This window comes from Gymnogyps californianus, chromosome 27, assembly GCF_018139145.2.
Source record: "Gymnogyps californianus isolate 813 chromosome 27, ASM1813914v2, whole genome shotgun sequence".
NCBI classification, from domain to species: Eukaryota; Metazoa; Chordata; class Aves; order Accipitriformes; family Cathartidae; genus Gymnogyps; species Gymnogyps californianus.
Genome location: NC_059497.1, coordinates 5,500,100 through 5,520,810, shown reverse-complemented (window position 1 = coordinate 5,520,810; position 20,711 = coordinate 5,500,100). Strand labels below are relative to the sequence as shown.

At 42.3% G+C, this 20,711-nt stretch overlaps 1 protein-coding gene across 2 annotated transcripts; it reads right to left on the bottom strand.

Annotated features, from left to right (window-relative positions):
• Window positions 1-709: 709 nt before the first annotated feature.
• On the bottom strand, window positions 710-17,445 carry STK38 (serine/threonine kinase 38). Of its 2 annotated transcripts, XM_050911411.1 has the most exons (14): window positions 17,350-17,445; window positions 15,335-15,467; window positions 12,993-13,044; window positions 12,716-12,838; window positions 12,056-12,139; window positions 10,085-10,208; window positions 9,033-9,187; window positions 7,761-7,863; window positions 6,768-6,829; window positions 6,104-6,221; window positions 5,782-5,905; window positions 4,959-5,054; window positions 4,612-4,706; window positions 710-3,976 (listed from the first exon to the last, which is right to left on the bottom strand). In XM_050911411.1, the coding sequence occupies exons 2-14, from the start codon at window positions 15,463-15,465 to the stop codon at window positions 3,846-3,848; spliced, it is 1,398 nt and encodes a 465-aa protein (XP_050767368.1). In that variant the 5' UTR covers window positions 15,466-15,467; window positions 17,350-17,445; the 3' UTR covers window positions 710-3,845. The 2 variants fall into 2 exon arrangements, with proteins under 2 accessions (XP_050767368.1, XP_050767371.1); XM_050911414.1 differs by lacking the exons at window positions 15,335-15,467; window positions 17,350-17,445 and adding an exon at window positions 13,843-13,901.
• Window positions 17,446-20,711: the final 3,266 nt, after the last annotated feature.

The window sequence follows — 20,711 nt, the reverse complement described above, 5'->3', positions numbered from 1 at the left end:
TAGTATGCTGTGAAAGATGCTCACCACTTCTACCTACTTCTGTCTTTCGAAGAAAACAGCTTTGGAGCAGGTCTGGCTTTTATTTCCATCTTCAGTGTTGGATGTATTATAAGGGTTTTCTTGATGAAGCTTGAGAAGAGCATTAGAGTTTGAACAAGGTGGAATTTAGTAGAATTACTGAAGTGCTAACAGGAACTTGCACTTACAAGTGGAGCTGTTGCTAAGGTGAAGCAATTAAATGAGAACTGCAAGTTGATTTTGGCATGTTACAGACCAGTAGAAAAAAAAGGGTCATAGCTTTGCTTCCAATGCCACTTGCTCACTGCTTATTATCCCTTTTAAAAATAGAAAGAGTTAAAAATTAAAAACAGCTTGCCCTGAAGTTAGTAAACTTAAGTGACATTTACACAATGCAGACACCTAGGCATGAGTAAGGCCACGGTTGTCCACCCTTGCCAGGAGGCCAGATGCAGTCTGCCAGAAAGGTTTAATTCTTCTGAAGATCAGCACTGTCTTTCACCTTTAACAAGGTGCTCATTTCTTCATGTCTGCTGTGCATCTTTTGGAAATGCAGTCTTCAGTCCATGAGTTACCATTGCATTCTCATACCCAAGCAGTTGATTCTGAAATCAGTTTCGAGTCTGAAAACAAACCAACCTGAGAGATTCCAGTTTGTAAAAACAAAACATGCTAGCAAAATTGTGTTTACTAAGAGGATTTTATTTACACAACACAATGCAAAGATCTTTCCATAAAAAGTTGGCTCCCCCAGCAACACACAATACACCTGCCAAATTTTACAGTGCAATTTAGTAACAGCTTTTAAATATTTACAGAACACTTTTTCAACTTACAGGTTAAGGCAGAGTCAGGGCACAGTGATAAGAAACACTTAGTGCAGTTTTGTGCTAGGCATGATACAGAGATGAACTGGCAGCATAACTTGTGTTCAGATCCATTGGAAATTCAGATTGGAATTACTCCTAGAAGTCCAGCAACTGTTCGCAGCTGAAAAAAAAAGAGCTAAAAGATACGTACAACCTCAATACACAAGCCAGCATGGGAGATGGAACAGGCATACAAAAATCTTAATCTGTTAGCAGTGAAGTACGGATCCTGGAAAGAAGACGCTGTACTTTTTTTCCTAGTGTTGGTGCACAGCTGTAATAGGAAGCAGGCTTACAATGCAACTGTGATACAAAACCCACTGCTGGAAAGGTGTGTCCAAGAGGACTATATTCAAAGACATCCAACTTCTACTGAAAGACAACAGGAGTGAGGTACCCAACTGCTCCTTGTGCCTTTGAAAAACTTCACCTTTAACTCAACAAGTGAAAAATCTGAGGTTTCAGAAGACTTTAAAACACACGCACTAAAAATGCAGAATACATATTACTATATAGGGGTTTTTTCACAGCAAGTTATCACAACTTAAAATTGTTTAGCTTCATCTTTGGTATTTATAAATAAAAATGCCAGTCCCTTTCAGTAAAGGGCTAATAACGCAGCTACTATCCCAAAATCATTTATTCCTAATCCACAGCAGCTTTAAAGGATTTTGATTTTTTTTTTTTTAAGGCAGTAACTAAGCTGTTAAGAATTTTTAAAAAAATGTTTTTATGTTAATACCTCTTAGCTTTCCAATGGTTTATAAGGCAACATTTTCAAATGGCTAGAAGAAACTGCAGGATAAGGAGATGGAGCAATTTGAGAAGTTGGTATCAGTCCTTCATAAAAAGTAAAAAGGGAGCAGGAGGTGATATTACTGACTAGTTGATAAAAAGCCTAATCCTATAAATCATTACTTCAGTTAGCCCTTATTCATCTGAGTAAGCCCTACTGACTACAGTGATCCTGGTAGTTCTAATTAAGGCTATTTTTGCATTTCAGCTTTGTAGGATCCAACTGGTATCTAAACTGCTCATGGCAAGTCATTAAACTCCTAGGACACATACAAAAAGCACAAGGGGCGGTTAGGGAGAGGACGCTAACGAGTTATCACCCAGTTTTAGCTATATACGGTACTTTCAATCCCCCAATCAGTCCTTCATGATGGCACTCGATTGAAAAGACATCTAGGTAAAAATTCCCTAAAAGCACCTATTAAAAAAAAAAAAAAAAGAAGTTTCACTACAAACCCATTTTCTTTCATTTCTTAATCTAGAAAGTTAGGACTAAATATAACTGAAAGCCTTCCTTTTACTTTGAAACACTGCTCTAGCTTTGTTTCTAAACAGCTTTTTTTTTTCATCCGTGCTATGTAGTTAGTGTTCAGCACCAATAAAAGTTTGCAAAAATCCAAGACAGTTCAAATTGATACATACTTTTAGAAACCTCATTAAATTTGTATTTTAAAAAAATCTAATTGCAAATTAAAGACTGGAACCAGGCAGGCCCAAAGGTTAATGCCACCTGCCCCTGGAAGTGCAGAGTTAACTACAAAACAGATGCAAAGTGGAGCTCACGATTATAAAAAGGAATTAACAAAAGCTCAACTGAGGCAGAATGCTTCTTCCCAAAATGCAGTCATGTTCTGAGAGATGCCTAGGCAAGGAAAGGCACTTTGGGGCTCTCCTGGAGAGCATCCTTGATGATAACTGAATGTACTTTTACAAATTACACTAGGCAATAATCAAAGAGTGGACATGGTGGGTTCCACTGCCCCAAAAGTGACCCCATGAGGCACTGTCTTTTTGGAAGACTACAGGGACAGATGGTTCAGCCATACCAGCAAGAGGAGCTCTGTAAGGCAAAGCCAGGGAGGCCTCCGTCATCAAGACTGAGAAGAATCTGATACTGTTCTGCTCAAAACCATGAGCAAAAAGGCCACAGAAGATGGGTTTCTTCTTTAAACCGATGAACATGCAGCAGATCTTAAAAGTGGCCAAAAGATGGCAGCAGCAGGACCGGGAAGCCTCGGGACTGACCCGACTGTACACAGGATGCCCACCAAGGATAAGGTTAAATGAATTTCCCTCCCTCTCTGCCCTAATTCCAGATCCACTTGTGTTACCAGCTATAGTTTTTATTATCTATCTGCATTGCTTATAGCTCCATCCTTTCATACAGTAACTGAAAACTGTTGGTGCTTGGTGGAGGAAGCGGCCCCGTTTCTGCTATCACTGTCTAGAAAAGAAAAAAAAAAGTGTTGCACAATTTTTTAATTTAGAAAAAATATTAAATGGCTTGAGGGTCACTGTCTTAGTACCAAAAGTAAAGTGCACCGCAACTGGAGGCCACTGCGACAGAGTTGAGAAATGCTATTAAAGAGGCTTCCAAGTAGCATTATAAAAAACAGCACTACAAACTAAAGTTAAGGCAATACAAGTTGTGTCCTTCTACTAGATAGTTTACTGGAGAGTTGTCTATCTCAAGCTTTAATTATTGCTTTGTTTCCTCTGTACTGAGGTTCTTAGCCACTGGGAAAACAGTGCTGGCAGAATTGGCAGATTGAGTTTGTCACTTAATGCAGGACTGGCAAAATAGTCCATATAAACATCACTTGCTTTGCAATGTCAAAGTGAAAGCTTGCTCTCATCTCCCGATGGACTGTACAATCTGGCAAAGAATTTAAAAAGAAAACAAACTCTTGCTCCTGAAGCAGCAAACCGTGCTTGCAGCAGAGATGATGCAAACATTTTGTTGAATTTTTCAATGGCGCAAAAAAATAAAATCCTTAGTAACAACCAGGGTGTGTAACAAAACAGGGTCCTGAAGTCTTCTCCGAGAGTTGATAGCCCTCAAGTTTTCTTTAAAAAAAAGTTCTTTTATGGGTATAAACCCAAAGTACAGGAACAGAATTCCTGTAGAATTCCGGCTCAGAAGTCGTCCCAGGTAAAGATTTATTACTTTCCTGCTTTCATATAGGATGGTATTGCTCCTCGGGCTGTCAGACCTTCAAAACGCTTGTAGGTGTAATTGATAAAAACCCAGTCTTTGTTCTTGTAGTCAGTCTCTGGATGGTTGCTTGTTGCCACTGATAAGACATAGAAAAAAATAAAGTTATCCTTTGAAGACTGCAAAGTTGATTTTCATACAAAAGACTGGATGTGGAGTAGGGGAGAAAGAATGCTTCTAAAGAAAGAAATATACACCTAGGCATTCAGTTTCATTCTTCAACCCCAGTCAAGAACTGCTGTAACATGTTTTTTAAACACATAGAGCAAATGTGTGACTATGCTTTGACACGTAAATACAAGGATCCTTTAGAGACTTACACCAAAACATACCGTCCCCTTCTGTCCCACCCTCCCCCTACTCCCTATACTAAGCGTTAAGACATGCTAGCAAGAATTAGCCAGTACCAAGGGGTACTCGCGGTGTTGGGCTCACGGGTCTCGCCAAGATCTGAACTTGCTGGGAGCTCTGCTGCCTCTTCAGAGATGCCCTTTCTCAGGCAGCTCCCGCATCATTCACAAGTCTGCATCCCATCTCCTGAAACCCCAAACTATAGCTTGCACACCCCTGCACCACAAGACTACCAGCTAACAATTTGATCATGATAAAAACACCCTAGCATCTAGTAAGATCCTTTCTCTGATTAACAGGAAAGTTACATTATTCTACTGGAGAAGAAGAAGGATTGTTTACATGCAGAATCAAAGCATTTACCTGTTGGTTTAAGGATATCAGATTCTGGAAATTCATCAAAGTTTGAGGTATCATCAATGCTTTTAATTTCTATTGAAATTGCAGCAGGTCTCTCTCTGCCAAGAAGAGCAGTTTCAGCATTAAGATATCAAAGGCAGAAGAAAGCAGGATTCAGCCACTTTCCATTTCTTAACAGAATCAAAGACTGAAGGTACCTAAACCTTAGCAAGCTTCAGATAAGGAACAAGATACTCTCACCCACCCCTAGATATAATAAATGCCAGTCAAGCTGCTCCCTTCTGTTGAACAGGACTAGCTTTAAACAGTCCACAGAGAAGAGCAGCTTGCTTTCCTGCAAAGCATCTTACCTGATATGCTCCCAATCAACCCCTTCAAAGAATGGGTTACTCTTTATTTCCTCCACGCCAGATGCACCAATCCTGTGCTCCCATTCACAGCAAAATCTGGGATGGAAGGAAGAATGAAAACGAAGGAAGAATGAAAACAAAAGCATTCCATCCAGAAATGGAACTGCTTTCTGAACTGATAGTACTACAGTTTCTTAACATACAAATGGAGAAGATTAAGAACTCCCACTGCAAAACCAACACACAAAGTTATGTTTAGGAAGGTCATGTCAAATGCTACAATTAAGATGTGGTATTCTTTCACAACAGGATAATGTGCGCTTTCTATTTCAGGACCAGTGTAGAGCAGGAAAACATATAAAGCCTAAAAAGCAAGACATTTATGTTTCTGTCCTGAGAATAGATAAGTGATTGAAAATATAAAAGAAAGAGCAAGAGTCAGCATGCACTGAGATACGTTTGTATGCTCCAGTACATACAATATCAAAACCACTGCTATTGTAAGAAGCTAGCTCTGGCAAAAAGATTAAGTTGCTTCCACAAGAAGCTCACTGACAAAATAAAGAGCAGAAACATTCGTATTTTGCCAGACTAGCAGCACTTACATGGGAGGTCCTTTTTAGCATAGTTTAGTCAGGGAACCACTAAATGACCTCTGAGAGACAAATGTATTTGACGAGGGAGTTCAGCATTTGATGCATGTGCATAACAGTACGTAGCATCAGGTTTTCTTCATGTGACGCAAGCCATGAAAGGCACATACTACAGTTTGCAAGACAAGAAAATTAGTACTATATTAACTGGCAAACCATATGGCTGGCACCTTAAAATAAGATCCTTTGCTTTATCAGATATTGGAACTTCTGGAGGAAATGTCAGAGTCTCTTTCCAATTCATTACTTTCTTATATGTTTCTTGAGGAGTCTCAGAACAGAATGGTGGATAACCTGAAAAGAAAGAAAAATACAATCTTGTATAAAGCAAAAATAGTTCCTGTAGTTACTGAAGTCTACAATGCACCAGAACAAACCTCACAAACCATGCAAGGAGTGGATGCTTTGAGAACCTGACCCCAAGCACATAAATACAGCTGACGTCCTACACCGCAATTCCTGCTTAAGACTTGTGCGCTGCCGGTTTCTTACCGATCAACATCTCGTACATGATGACCCCAAGTGACCACCAGTCACAAAGCTTGTTGTATCCCGTCTGCATGAAAACTTCAGGGGCAATGTAGTCCGGAGTACCCACAGTAGAAAAAGCCTGGAACAAATACCATCAGTGATGTAGCTTTAGAGAAAACTGCCTGATATGGAAGTGGGAACTTATGCAACAACGGTTATTTTGAGGAACACACCAGATTGTCTCCAAGATCCTTCAGCAAAGTTGTTTAAAGCCTTTATTTCAAGATATGTAGAGACAAAATCAACGTGTTCATGTGAAGGAGTCTTAAAATACCATCAGGGAAACGGGGGAAGGTACCACTGTCTATATACACCTTGGAATAGGTCATTAGCCCTTTGTTATATTGAAAGTGGCAAGAACTGTTAGTTTTAGCTGGGAGGCACCAGATATCAATGTAAATAATTATGGCAGTGCTACCTCAGGCACATATGTCACCAACTGTTCAGCAGATGGATGAAGGACAAACTAGAGTCATTCCTCTTTTTAAAAGAAAAAGCATGACTCTCTTTATTTTAGCATTGTTCAGAACTCCGAAATGGATTAATGCCTGTCATTTAAATATGTGTGCCATTTGAATGCAACAGCTCAGTGGAGAACATTTCCAAGCAGGTGAAATGTACTTACCAACTGCCGTCTATTTCTCTTCCAAGTCTCTGCTTTCCTTTTGGAATTCATGTTCTGGAAAGCTAAAGGAGATTGGAATATATGTGACTGAATCCTACTGGTCACCCAACATACCTTTTTACCCCCAAACAATTACACTAAAAATCTCCTTTACAACATCAAAAAAGGTAGCCAGGGCCTGGACAGACAGTCCATTTTGTATTCAGCTGTCCTGGTAAGAGGTTACAGTCCCCAGGCGCTCATCACTGGCCCCTACGGCCAAAGTTTACCACCACGGTGAAGCTGGTGCTGTTTGTGGAAGCACACCTTAATTCACCTCACTGAAGATAAGCCACATCAGCAGAGATGAACTCGTTAACCTGCCTCAGCCTTGCCTTCCTCAGCTTACCTGGCGCAATCTAAGGGGTGCCTGCAATGGCAGATGAGAGTGGTCAGCAGCCTCGAGCGGGCAGCCGCAGCTGACAGTTAAGAGCAAAGCAGGGGATGTAACCTCTTCCACCGGTACAGGTGGTTGCAAAGAGCACATCTGTCAATACCCTAAACCTATCAGCAACTTCCAAACCTATGTAATATTGATAAAATTTCATTAGCGATCCATGGGTTAACTCCATGATCAAAGTTATTCCCCTTGAGAAAATTACTGAATATTCAAAGAGACTGTGTGCTCACTTATTCATTTAGATAACACCTGAGATACAGCTAGCATCTACCAAGTCACACTGAGTTTTCATTCAAGGTTTATTACACACGTGAAGAAGGGCTACAGCAGAGTCTATTGCAAAGACAAACTTCTGGAAATGAAGATGGTTTTGTACATTAAAGTAACTGAAATTATTTTTATAAAGACGTTTTACAGAAAATCAAAATTACACCTCAAGATGCAATGTTGATTATTAGACCCCCCACTGTGGCCTTCTAGCCTCATATTGAAACGAGTTATGTCAGGCACCGAGAGCAAGTACGCAGATACCCTTCTGAAGCCAAATAACTTACTGAAGTCACTAGGAAGACTATGGTTCAAGTTTCTATAGAATTCTGTTCTGTGGGCTTTCTTTAGTCCAGTACATAGACCAAAATCTGAGAGTTTCACATGGCCCTAGAAACAAAAAGAAAACCCTAAATTACAAAAACAGTACGAGACATTATCATAGCAAATAAACTTTGCTACTTCTTCCCCTCCTTTTATTTTGTATAATAAAGAGATGCATTCTTTTTGCATTCCTTGTTTTAGCCTAAGAGTGGATTTGTACATAGGATCAAGCTATTAATGCTTTCATCACTACTACACAGAGAAAGCTCAGGAACTATTTACTTTCATCAGTACTACACAGAGAAGGCCCAGGATCTATTTACTTCAAGAAACCTCTGCTCCTGCAAGCTCCTGACCACTTCAGAGTGAAAGCAAACGTCTCCAGAGGGAGCTGTAGTCCCTGGATTGTGCGCTGACCTCAATAGATAAACACCTTAAATTCAGTGATTGGATCTGTCCTAGTGCATAACATGCGACCACACCAACTAGGTGCCATTTTTAGATGTATATCTAAAATATATATCCTTTTCAAAGTCCTGAATTTATCCACATCTAGATGTAGATATATTGAATTACATCAGTAATTCCAACAGTGCATTATTAGCTGGCTAGTGGTAAAGTACAATTATTTACTGTTGGCTAACTTTTTCCAAACAAGCTAAATTTTAAGCAAACTTGTAGTGAGCGATAGGAGGGTACTGAAACAATCAAGCTCTCTGCAAACTGCCTGCAATAACCACCTAGAAGCAAGCAGGTAGCCTGGCCAGCCTTCAGAAACACATCATGATTCTGAGGGAGATAATATCTCAGTTTTCAGTCTCGCTAATGGAACAGCTACATCCTTTGCATTTGATATGATCATCTACCCAATAGTTCGCAAGCGTGAGCGTAACAGATGCGAGACCAAAAGGAAACATCTTTGACTAAGAGGGGAGAACTGAAACTGTGTGTTTTAAATTGCAGCTGAAATAATAACCAGAAATAGCTTAACAACTGTCAGAAGAGAGCTCATAAGTGAGGTGTGAATACAGCTGGAGGTGGAGGAGAGGTCTTTCTTGGCTTGGTTTTTTTCCCCCCCAGCAGTATGGCAGATATGCCCTCAAAAGCTAGAAAGAACAGGGCTAAGAAAGAAGCACAATCTTCTTTCACAACTGTCAACACTAGTTCAGGTCAGCATTAAAAACTGCAAGACCTATTTACTACTACCCAGCCACTGGCCAGTAGTTAGTACATACCTTGCTATCCAGAAGAAGGTTGTCTGGTTTTATGTCCCGATGGATAAAACCCAGCTGATGAATAGAATCAATGGCTAGCACGGTCTCAGCTATATAGAACTGTGTCTCTTCTTCTGTTAGAGTGTCTTTTTTCATCAACAGTGTCATCATGTCACCTAGAAGCCCCCCCACAAATAGCAAAGGTGAATACAAGCGAACACACAAACTCCACTCTCGCTAATTTTGAAGATGTTTACAAAGAAAATAATGAAGCTATTTAAAACCTCAGGAAATCCGAATTGATTTCATATAAAGTAATACAGTTCCCCAGCACCTCTGTGACAAACTTTTGTCTTTTCCCTGGTATCACTGTATGTGGAAAGGCTTGTACTGTCATTGCATTAAACTTGCTGAGACAGCTGAATAGCATAAGGCTGAAATAGCAGTGTAGAAGCATCCCTTAAACAAGAGTCACCTATGGGCTGCCACTCTTGACTACACATCTGAATCACAGATTAAAATAGATACTTTCAGCTACAGAGCTGTTACAAAAACAGATTGTATTTGTGCAGTGTCATCTCAGAAGGCATTCTTGTGGTTTCATTAGTCACATATATTACAGGCTTTCAGTATAACTTTCTTAAGTGAATTACAGTAGCATCATCATTCAAGGACAAACATCATCATCCTCTGAAAAAAGGACCTTAAAAGTTACTCTTGCTGCAAGCCAGCTAAAAGCAAAAGGTTAGAAAATCAAAAGCTGGTTATGTTATGGTTCTACAGATAGCCAGTGCACAGTAAGGATAAGAACTAGCAGAACGTTAAGGCCCAGTTTCAAACATCTGCAGCTAGAAGACCCAAGCAGATGACCTCGAGCCTGACCGAAAGACCTCAGTACCCTAACTCCTAAAAGCAGAAAGCTTTACAATGACTTGTTTCCTCACAAAGTAATGTACAGTACAAAAAGCACTGTATAGTAACCACACACACTCTAGTCCCAGACTACATTTGTAATTAAGAAGTTAGAAATCCACAAACAAAAGGAAAGCAGCCTTTTGATTTCAGGTAGTTACCTCCAGGCAGGAACTCCATGATAAGGTAGAGGTTTAGCTTGTCCTGAAAACTATAGAACATCTTCACAACCCACAAACTGTCTGCCTCCACTAGAATGTCCCGCTCTGCACGAATATGGCCAACCTGGAGATACACATATGCATTTGATTAATTACAAGTCTATGCTTTATTAGATGCATTTATTTTGCAGACAATTCAAGTATTATATTGAAAAGCATCAAATATTGAAAAGACAGCAGTCAAACTTCTGCACAAGGGCAGAAACACTATCAAAACTTCAATAGTTACACCCCTCAATCAGGTAATAAAATAGCATAACACGTTCAGACACAAATCCAAAAGTCATGCTTCTGACAACAAAAAGGTGAGAAGCTTTCATTAAAGTGCTATATTTTTCCCAGAATGTTTCTTTTTTTTTTTTTTTCCCCTATCTGATAAATCCCATTGAACACCAACTCCATTTTACTCCTCAGCATGAAGATCTGAAAGACTCTTTTACATTTAAAAGTTTCCACTGGAAAGTTTATAGGGACTTTTGCCTTTGGACATTTACACTTGAGTAACGTTTATATTTACTGTGTGACTTTTGCTGCCGTAAATTGAGACATATGTAGGAGGGCAAGAGAGAACTAACCTCATTCTTTTAAGCAAAAACTCAAGCTAGAGAAATTTAAACCACCCTCCTGAACAAGGTTCCGTACAGAAAGATAACCCACATTTACATTTTTATTCTTTCCATTCTTATGGCATTTGGGTCCCCTTCAAATCAGAGCTGTACAAGTGATATGGAACACTATGAAAACGTTTATCTTTAAACCACTTAGATAACAGACCACTCCAAAACACAACTTATTACCATGGGAAGATTCAGGAAGGCAAACATATGGTTGATTATAAAAATAGGTTAATCCTATATACAAAAATATCTCAAATTTTTACAAAACTATCTAACAACTAGATCTCTAAAAACCCAGCTCTTCCCTAAACAGTTAGCACACCCTTCGATATGGCTTCAGCCTATTCCTACAGATTTCGACCAAAGCACTGATTTGGCAGTGCTGCATAAAGCCTGTGTGTGAACACACTGCTGTTTGTTTTCTAACCAAGTACTTTCAGAAATGGCAACCAGTTCCTGATGTTATGAACACACACACACAGTGCCTCCTAGATTCATCCCAGTGCTGAACAAGAAATGACTGTCTCAGACCATTATATTCCCAGAAGTACTAGCAGAGGAAAGCCTTAAAAGTGTTAAATGCCGCTACTTCATGTCTCTCCGAGTCAGAATTCCAACACTCGTATCACTTTGATATTTATATCTGATTCCACAAATCAGAAATGCAGTAAGACACCGATCTTGACATCTATACTGAATCATTTGCACACGTGTAACATACATCATCATAAAATGAGGAGGAACATAAATCAGATACGTAGAACCGTCCTCCTCTTTCACTGGAGAAAGACAAACCGAGTCCTTAGAAAAATGCTCTGCTTCCCATGTTTTCAAGCAGAAAGTGAGTTCAGTTCTACCTTGCTTCAGATTGAAGAGCCTCTTAGAAAAGGTGTTAGAATTGCAGTTTCCATTAAGACTAAGCAAGGCATTAGAGGCCGTCTGAAACACTGTTCTGCGCATTCAGTTACATACAATAGCTTGTAACTACTACTGTAACCCTATTTAGATGAAAACTATATATTCCTCAAACTTTTGCATTGTTACAAGGAATGTTTTAATTTAAAAAAAAAAAAAAAAAAGACTTGAAAGAGCCCACTAGAAGACAGGTCCTTATGAATTCATATGAGATTTTTCTGACCTATTTCCTCCATAAAAAATGGGGGGGAAAAAACCCACAATTTTTTAGCTAGTAAACCTAGTCCACAGATGCCTATTACTCTCTACACATCACAGTTAGCTCCCAAAGTCATCTAAAACATGGATGGTAGCATTGCTGCTCAAGGTGGCTATTCACCTGCTCTTTTTCAAGCATATCAGCTTTACGTAGTATTTTCATTGCATAAACATGCCCCGTATCTTTCTTCTGGACAAGTCGCACCTAGGAAGTATGCAAAAATTTGAGTCAAATACAGCATTAGCACCACAACTCTTGACAAATTTGGGTATCAAGCCCTTGGCTTCCATTTAATGAAATCATATCAGATTATAAAAACAAAAAGCATTACATAGTGCACAGTAATGGTACACAAGTTCTGCTCATTCTAAGAGATGAAATAATTTTAACAGAGTTGACACATTGAGCAATCCTACACCTAAAGCAGATGGTCCAAAGCCGCTTTCTCTGAAGGCAGCTACCAGAAGAGACTACTGCGAGTAGCCCTCCAGCTCCCCTGTCTGTTAGGCCAGCCCCGGGACGTCAGAACTAAAGTACACTGCCAAACTTGTATTTAGCTTGCCCATCAAGTCTTTTTCAACAGCATTCATATTCCTTTAAAGCACATAATGTTTTTAAACCAGCATTTATTAGGCATAAAGACAGTTGCACGTGAGTGTTAAGCTAAAAATCAATCTGCGGTTGTTACAACATTTATCCTTCCCTTGTGTAAACTATGCAAATCTTTAGCAAATATCGGTGCCATTTTAAAATACTTCTAGTCATCTTTTCTGGACCTACCTCTCCAAATGCTCCTCTGCCTATTACTTTCAAAGACTCAAAGTCTTCCAGACCAAGCCTTGTTCTCTTTAGGCGAAGAAACTCCGTTTCCTTTTGTGCATGTGCTGACCTCCTGATTCTTTTCTAGAGTTTAGGAAAAAAACAAACCACAGTGAGAATTCTGCAGGTGGGCTCCAGAGATCCCAGCAATTCCAAGTAAAGATGCTAGATCTCCATTTATGAAAGAAAATCACTTGTATTACTTTAACCATTAAGGTAATTTTCCCATATTCATTACCTCTTCATCTTTTAAGCCTTCTTCTTCCATCATTTGTTCTAGCTTCTTTTGTCTATAGCAGAGACAAATTAGAAGATTAAAGGTTGAATCATTAACATTGTTTCTTAATCACATGCACATATCCAACACCTCTGCTCTGTGCTTGCTGCGAAAGGAGGATGTAATGCCAGCAAGTAACAAGTGTAAATGATATATAAGGGAGACTCAGACATGAGATTAATTTTCAAGAATCTAATATTACAGCTTTACCATTCTAGCCTTGTCCTCTCTAGTTTTGACAATCTAAACCTGCCTCGAGTTTCACATCTTATTCAAGTGTATGTTTTCGTTGTATACGAATGTAGATTGAGGAGATCTGGGTTCAATTCTTGTCTCTCTCTTTGACAGCTGGGCAAGTCACTTAAGGCCAGAGCCATAATAAATATTTAAACACCAGTGTCTCACTTATTCCAGGGAGAAGTGGCTATTTAAACACATCTGTGGATCTGCACTGTAATTTCTCTGCATCTCAAACTCACCATATGCAAAATGAGAAAAGTTACTTTATATTTCCTAATACCTGAGATACTCAAAATATCTGGGAAAAGGAAACATGTCTGTACACATTCTCCCCCTTAAAGAATCAGAAATATTTACAGCCTTAGTACAAAATGATTATTTGGGAGAAAAGAAAAAAAGGAAGCAAGACTTCAGAGGGGGGAATGGCTTCAGGGGGCATTTGTAATGATTACCCTCTGGGAACTTTTTCCCAACACCGATTGTATTAATAGCTGGCTGAACTGGGATCGGTGGTTTTGTTTTTTTTTTCCTCTCCATGTGTGTTTTTATTGGTATAACATTACAAATGTACCTAAAAATTCCTTCTCTTTATGCAAGTCATTCTTCACAAGATCCTGTTCCGGTCTCCTGTGCCACTATGCAGCTGCTGCGACGTGATAATATTTTGGGTTATTGCTTCCACAATCAGGCACATTTAAATCGCTTTGCCCTTATTTAAGTACCCAGTGAGCCCTGTCCGGTCATCTCATTTCATACTCAAAGCAGTGACTCCAGTAGCAAAAGACGACTGCTGCAATACACAGAATTAAATAGCTCAGCATGACCGAGTGATGCTGCAATTCCCCCAAATATCCTTAATAGGTCCTATCTGCACTTCAGCATACATTTTGTCAACACCATTTAAACTCCAAATTGCATATCCACAGACACATCTGTTGTTAAAAAAAAACATGTAACTTGTAAAGTCCAGTATGTTTGTTCAGACAAAGTCTTGATCCTAAACAGAAAAAACCCTGTCATTGAGGTTTTGGGAGTAGACAATAGCGCTCATAATAAAAACCAAGAGCTATGCAAAGAGAAAGAAAGGAATTAAATCAGTGATATTTTCTGTTTGGATTAGATCTCAATCTCTCCTTACTAACTTGAAGCTTTGAAGAAAATATGTATGCAAGTTAGTATTTATTTCTAAATTGCTTCCTCATTTCTGCAGTTTCTGTAGTTAGCAGGCATTCCTCTTGGATCTAGTTAGGTTTTTGGCAGCAAGTCTGCAGGCAAACGAACACTGAACCTTTTTGAAAATTCCGATTATAGACTACATGGCAAGTTGGGAGAACATCAGAAGTCCCAGTGCTACAACTTGAGGGTATTCAGCAAATTAGAGGGTTCCAGCCAAAGGAAAGTAAAAGTAATACTTCTCAGTTAAATCGCTTGTTATATTTTGACCAATATATTTAAAGAGATGCCATAGGTTCAGCTAACTCACAGACAAGAAGTTAGCATTAAGTGACAGTCCTTACAGCAATCCCTCATTGTCTTTGAAAAATATTATCTTCCTTTATCAGCTGACTCGATCACACATTATAATCCAAACTGAAACTGATGCTCTGGAATGAGTTTTAAATATTACAACCAGGGACATAAATGGGAAGAGGCAACAGAACATAGGCAAGATAAACATTTGTAAACGTTGGCTTTCTACTTCAGAATTGTACTTGAATGATCCCAAGCACATCCCAAAGTTAGTTTCTACTTAGTCGCATAATCAAATATATGGTTTTTTTAAAACTTGGTAACAGTCATCTCACTTTTGCATTTGCAAGCACATTTCAATTCGTTTCAGAAGAAACTCAAAAAGCTCCAGCCTAAACTACCGCGGGATTCAGAAACCCAGCAGCTGCCTCCGGATGCTCGTGCCAAGCCCCATCCAGGTGCCCATCTCGGGAGCTGAGGTACACGCTCAGCAAAAATGTTCTATTTTTGCTTTGGCTCCAGAAAACTAAATGCAGTTAATATATATTTTTGGCTCTTACCCAGTTTGGAAAGGAACCAAGGAAGATTTTTACCTCATCTCTCGCTCTTCATGCTGTGCGATGAGATTGCTGTAGAAGTTTTCTAATGTCACCTTTGTCATCGTCACTCGCTCCTTGGTGTGATTACTCATGGACGAGCATGGTGTTGGGCCTGTCATTGCCATGGCTATTAGGAAAGAAAAAGGGACAAAACTTTTAACATTATAAATGACAAATAACCTTCAAACAAGAGCTGCAATCAATTAAGCGATGCTGAGTCACAGAGTTAAGGTTTTAACAACAAATGCTAATAGCCCAGTTGTCTAAACTAAGACTAAGTAGGGAAAAGTCTTACAAAATAAAAGGTGCAAGTCAAACTTCCTGTTTTGAACATTTTTGATCTGAAAATAAGAGGGAAGGAAACTTAAGAAACATGATGCCTCAAAAACCACAATTTCAGGCAGTACTGCAAGTGTTTATTTCTCCCAATATATATTCTATCTTTAATAAACGTTAAAAATTCAGAAACATGACACTGAAACGTCTAATCCAGAAGTTCCTCTTCCTTTGACCCTTGCAGAAATAACTCCAGCAGTTGCCTGCTGTCTCTTCTGCTGTGAAATTTATCAAAATCCTGAAAGCCATCCCAATAACGGAGCAACTGAGGAAGGAGAAAAAAAGGCATTTAGTTGCTTTTAAGCACTCTCGCTTTTACTAGATGCTTTCACACAGAAATCTGGCAAAATCCAGAGGACCACTGCCTTTAAACAAGTTGTAGTTTAAAACAAACAAACAAACCCTAGTGTAAGTATCCTACATTTACATACTGGATTCTCTTAAGAAATAAATATATCAGAGTATGCCACTTCCAACCGGGAGCACAGTTTCTGGGCATGTTTGACAACAAAGCTCTACTTTCTAAAATGCATTAAAATGCAAAGATTTCAAGTGTAAAACTACTTCTTAGTCTAGTTCTCCTGGTCACAACGTAACTCGCAGTAAGGTAACCCAGTTTTGCAACTATTACTAGAAATTGCAGACAAATATAGGTTAGACACACACTTCCCGTTTTTACAATGCCCGGGCGCTGGCAACATTTTATGAGTTATTCTTTTCTGTTTACTTTCTGCGGATCTTTACAAGGCATCATTACTGTGCCTTTGCAAATCGCCTCCTTTACAGACGCCAGCTATTTTGTTTGCTGCATTTACAGGTTCGTTCACAGAAAAGGTAACAACATGGGAGCCGGAACCTCCAGCTATATGTTTTTTGAGACAGAACTATGTCTTTACGGAGGAGCAGCTCTGAGTGACACCACGCGAGTGGCAGGTCACGTTCTCCGCGCACCCCCGAAGAGATGGCGCGTTACATCCCTGCGCGCTGTGAGCAGGTAGGTGTTAAAGCCCTGCCTCTGGTTTTCACTTCCTAGAGAACAGAACACAAAAATTATCTGACAGAGGCAGGTTACAAGGGGGTGCGGGGAAAAAAAAAAAAAAAGGGAAGAGAAAAGAAAGCAACCGGCTGGAAGGCAGCGGTGCCAAACCACCTGTTGGTGCTCCGGTGCCCTTTCTACGGGGACCGGCACCCAGAGCCAACCGACACCCACCACGGCGATCGGATGGTGACGGGGCAGGATGCTCCCGGCACCGGGGCTCGACCGGAGCCGGTCGGAGGCGAGGCAGCCCCCGGGGACGGCAGCTCCACAGCCCTTCGTACGGCCCGACCCGCCGCGCTGGCGGAGGGGCCCGGCAGCATCACCGGGAGCGGATAAAAGGGGCCTAAGTCCCCCCCAACCGAGCGGGAGGAGGGTGCCTCCGCCGCCCCTGGGCCCGCACCGTGGCCAGCCCCGGGGAGGGGGGACCTCGCCGCTGGAGGGACCCCGGCCCGCAGCGCCCCCGCTCCCATCCCCACCGGACCCGGGGGCTTCGAGGGGTCCGCCCCCTGCTCCCCCCTCGCCCCGGGAGCGGCAAAAGGCCCTGGGGAGAGGGAGGAGAGCGGGGAGAGGATGCGGAGCACCGGGAGGGGGGGGACACGGGGGTCGCCATGGCAACGAGGCGGGAGCGGCTTACCGGAGCCCCCCGGGAGGGGGGCGGCGAGGAGCTGAAGGCGGCGACGGCGGGGTCCTGGCGCCGCCAAGCCAGGCGAAGCGGCTGCGGAGAGGCGGAGCGGAGCTGGCGGGTGGGGGGACGGGACCGGGGCCCCCGCGCCGCTACCGCCGCCCCCCGCACCGACGGCGACCCGGACGGGACAAGCACCCCAGGGACCGCTACGGCAGCGCGCATGCGCCACCATCCTCCCGGCCCCGCCCTCTGCCTGCGGGCGGGGCTGCCGCGCTCCGCCCTCTCCCGCCAGCGGCGCATGCGCGTGGAGGCTTCACGCCAGCCCGAGGGGCCCGGGGGAGGCGGCGTGCGCCGTGGCGCATGCGCAGTGTGCTTCGGAGTCAGGGAGGCGGGGGCGCACCTGAGGGGTGCTGGTGCAGGCCAAGGTATGGCGGGCGGTGGTAAAGTCCACGCACTTTATTTGAAATCAGCCTTTTTCTCCATTGGGCCCAGCCAGAGGTACCAGCGCTTCAAGCCATAGGGTGCCAGCCTGCCTGCAGTGCTCCCGCAGGTGTGGGGAGCCCTGTCCTGCTTCCTTCCCTCCTCCCCACAATGGCGCTGTGGCCTGCGGCTTCACAGCGCACAGCCTTGCCTCACCATCCAGCCCGCGGTGGAGGGGAGCTTGGTTTTTCCCGATCCCCACGGGGTGACACGCATTGGGTCACCGCGTGGTGACCACAGGAGTGAGGCGTACCCAGGGACAGGTGCCACCAAGACACCAACGGTCCCCTCAGCCTCCCAGTGCTCAGGAAACGGTCCCTCAGTCCAAGAAACAACATCTCTATGGATCAACAAGATCCACAGGGCGTGCTGAGCAGGACACAGCGATTTCCAAGAGGTTTGAGCTTTTCACAGTCGGGTCGCCTGGGTTTCATCCCTCGGCTCTGAAGTCTGGCACAGCCTGGAGATAGGTTCAGGGGAGGAAGGGCTCCCAACGTCCCAGCTCAGCAAACTCATTGCTTGGGCAGTATAACCTGTTTGCATCTCGGCCCTCTTCTGCTCTTCAGGAACATCTGAAACCATCTGTTTCTGTAATGGTTTGATTGGCCTTGGGGATCTAATGGGGAGCTCTGAGGAATGGCATGACAAAAGAAATGTGATTCCATACTCATCCCAAATGTGTGGAGATATTAGCAAAAGAGGATTTTGCTTCATTTTATTTACATTTCTACAAAAAAGCAAGGGAATTTCAGAGGGTGAAAAGGTTTTTATTATTAACAACATCAAGGAGTTCTTGGGGTTTAGTCTATCACTGAGAAATACCTTCTGCACATGCAGTTGAAGTCTATCAGCAACAGAGGAGTTTCAGGATTTAAAACAACACGTATAGTCCCTACATAATGGAAATGCTGATATATTTGTTACACACATGACAGAGATTTCATTTCTGAAAGACTGATTTTGCAATTAAACTGAACCTTGTTTTGCTTAGACAGAGCCGGTCACTGTGATATTAAAGGTGAATAGCAAAATCATGTGCTACCTCTTTCAGGAAACACAGATGGCCTCATGAAGCTGGTTTTCTGCCGAGAAAACTTTATGCACTGTGAGAGCTCTTGGAAAGGATTTCACATGAACAAAGAAAAGGTAGGAAGTCTTGAAACAAAAGGCTCAAATAGGGACCCTGGAAGCTGATTCTCATCTCTTCCACCAGCAGAGCAAGGTGAATGTCTAAGGCTTTGGCTGGGAGGGGTGGGGATCACTGCCAACTTCTACCTCTGTGCCCTGGCAAAAGTTTGCCACCCTGAAGGAAGACCTGAGAGATGAGAGGCTTAAAACATTCTATGTGCTGGAGAAGCAGGAAAAAAACCCCTTTGGACCTGAAGTATGAGAAAAGTTATTACTACTGCAGAGCAGGGCAGAACTGCAGGCAGGTGTGAAACAGAAGAGAATCTGTATTAGGAGATAACAGCTTCTTCAGGAATCAAAACATTAGACTACAAGTGAGCCTGTGAAAATGCAGATGAATGAACCAAACTTCCTGCTACGTGTGGGCTACAAGAGCTACAAAGAGCTGCCACAGCCCTAAGATACCAGTAACAGACAGGGAGGGCCCTGCCATGGAAAGAGAGATTTCTGGCCTGTGATAAATGACCCCATCTCACAATCACAGTACTCAGACTGCCTGCTTGGGGGAGAACCTGGGTCCTTGCAAGGGTTTCTATTCAACATCTAGGAGTAGTTAATGGAACAAATGGACATTATTTTTCTTTTGCAGTTCACCTTTGCGCTAGAGCTTTTCCTTACAACATCACGTGTCTAAAGCAATGGACGGACTGAGCTGGATTGAGGCTAGTGGGAGAAGTTCTGTGGCTGGATGCTAGGGTTTCTCTTGTTGCCCAGCTCTTTGATTTGAAGGTCAAAAAGGTCTTGTGGGTTCCGGTTACCCTTTGGGGTCTTCACATACTGCAGCAAATCCAGCTGCTTTAACGGGGGGAAGTCCTTCTCTTTTTCCGTCATTTCCAGCAGCTGCTTCATCAGGCTTGAAGTCTCGTCTCTGTTGAGGCTGTTGTAGAGATCTGAGGGATCTTGGCTCTTCTGTGAATCCCACATGGCATTTGAAAGGGAAATATCCCTGCTGCTGGCTGTGTGCACGCTACCTAGGGCATTGTGGAGCCACATCAGGCGCTTCAGCCCTTGAAATGCCCTCCCTTTGTCATGCATGAGCTGATGCTCCGTCACTGCTCTTCTACTGCAAGGGGAAGAAAGAGTTAGTTAGGAACCAAGTACAGCCTAAGCTCCTATTTCAAATGTGGCTGATTTGCATCCATCAATCTTGGATGCTTCTCTAAGCTGGGAGAGGAGCATTGGTGGTGTCTACACATGATGTGGAGGACAGCCCTGAGGCGAGGCTAGTAGGTGCCCACAGCCAGCCTGACCCTTGCAAAGCCCGCAGCGTGAGCACTCCCACGCAGGCTAGCTCGGGCAGCCTGGGAGGCAGCCAGGCAGCCAGTTCCTGAAGATGGGAAGCTGAAACACTGTGCCATTCCCAACAGGTATACCTTGAATCTCTTCTTTTTTTTTTTTAAAAAAAAAGGCAAACTGGGGAGACAGTGACAAAATGACCTTAGCAGGCTTAAAGAGCTCTTACAGAGATTTGGTCTTTCCCAAATTTGGATTCTTGTCAGAGGTTTAAATACCAGAAGTTCCCTTTTCCTGACCTTAGTGTTCTAGGATTGTTGGATTTGTTTCTTTCCTTCCAGAGCTGTAAGTCAGGAGTAATTTAACACCACACTAAGTGGTGTCCATGAAATGAAAACAAATCCTTACTTTCTTCAAATGTATCAAAAATTTTGAGCCAAATATTGACTGAGGAGGGCAGGCTAATTCTG

Excerpts from the sequence above, each read along its gene's own strand:
- STK38 (XM_050911411.1), bottom strand. The coding sequence starts at position 15,465 with ATGGCAATGACAGGCCCAACACCATGCTCGTCCATGAGTAATCACACC. Across the intron at positions 6,830-7,760 it reads TAGTCTTCCTAGTGACTTCA|CTTTCCAGAACATGAATTCC; the intron begins GTAAGTTATTTG and ends AATCTCCTTTAG. Across the intron at positions 5,906-6,103 it reads CATGTACGAGATGTTGATCG|GTTATCCACCATTCTGTTCT; the intron begins GTAAGAAACCGG and ends CTTTCTTTTCAG.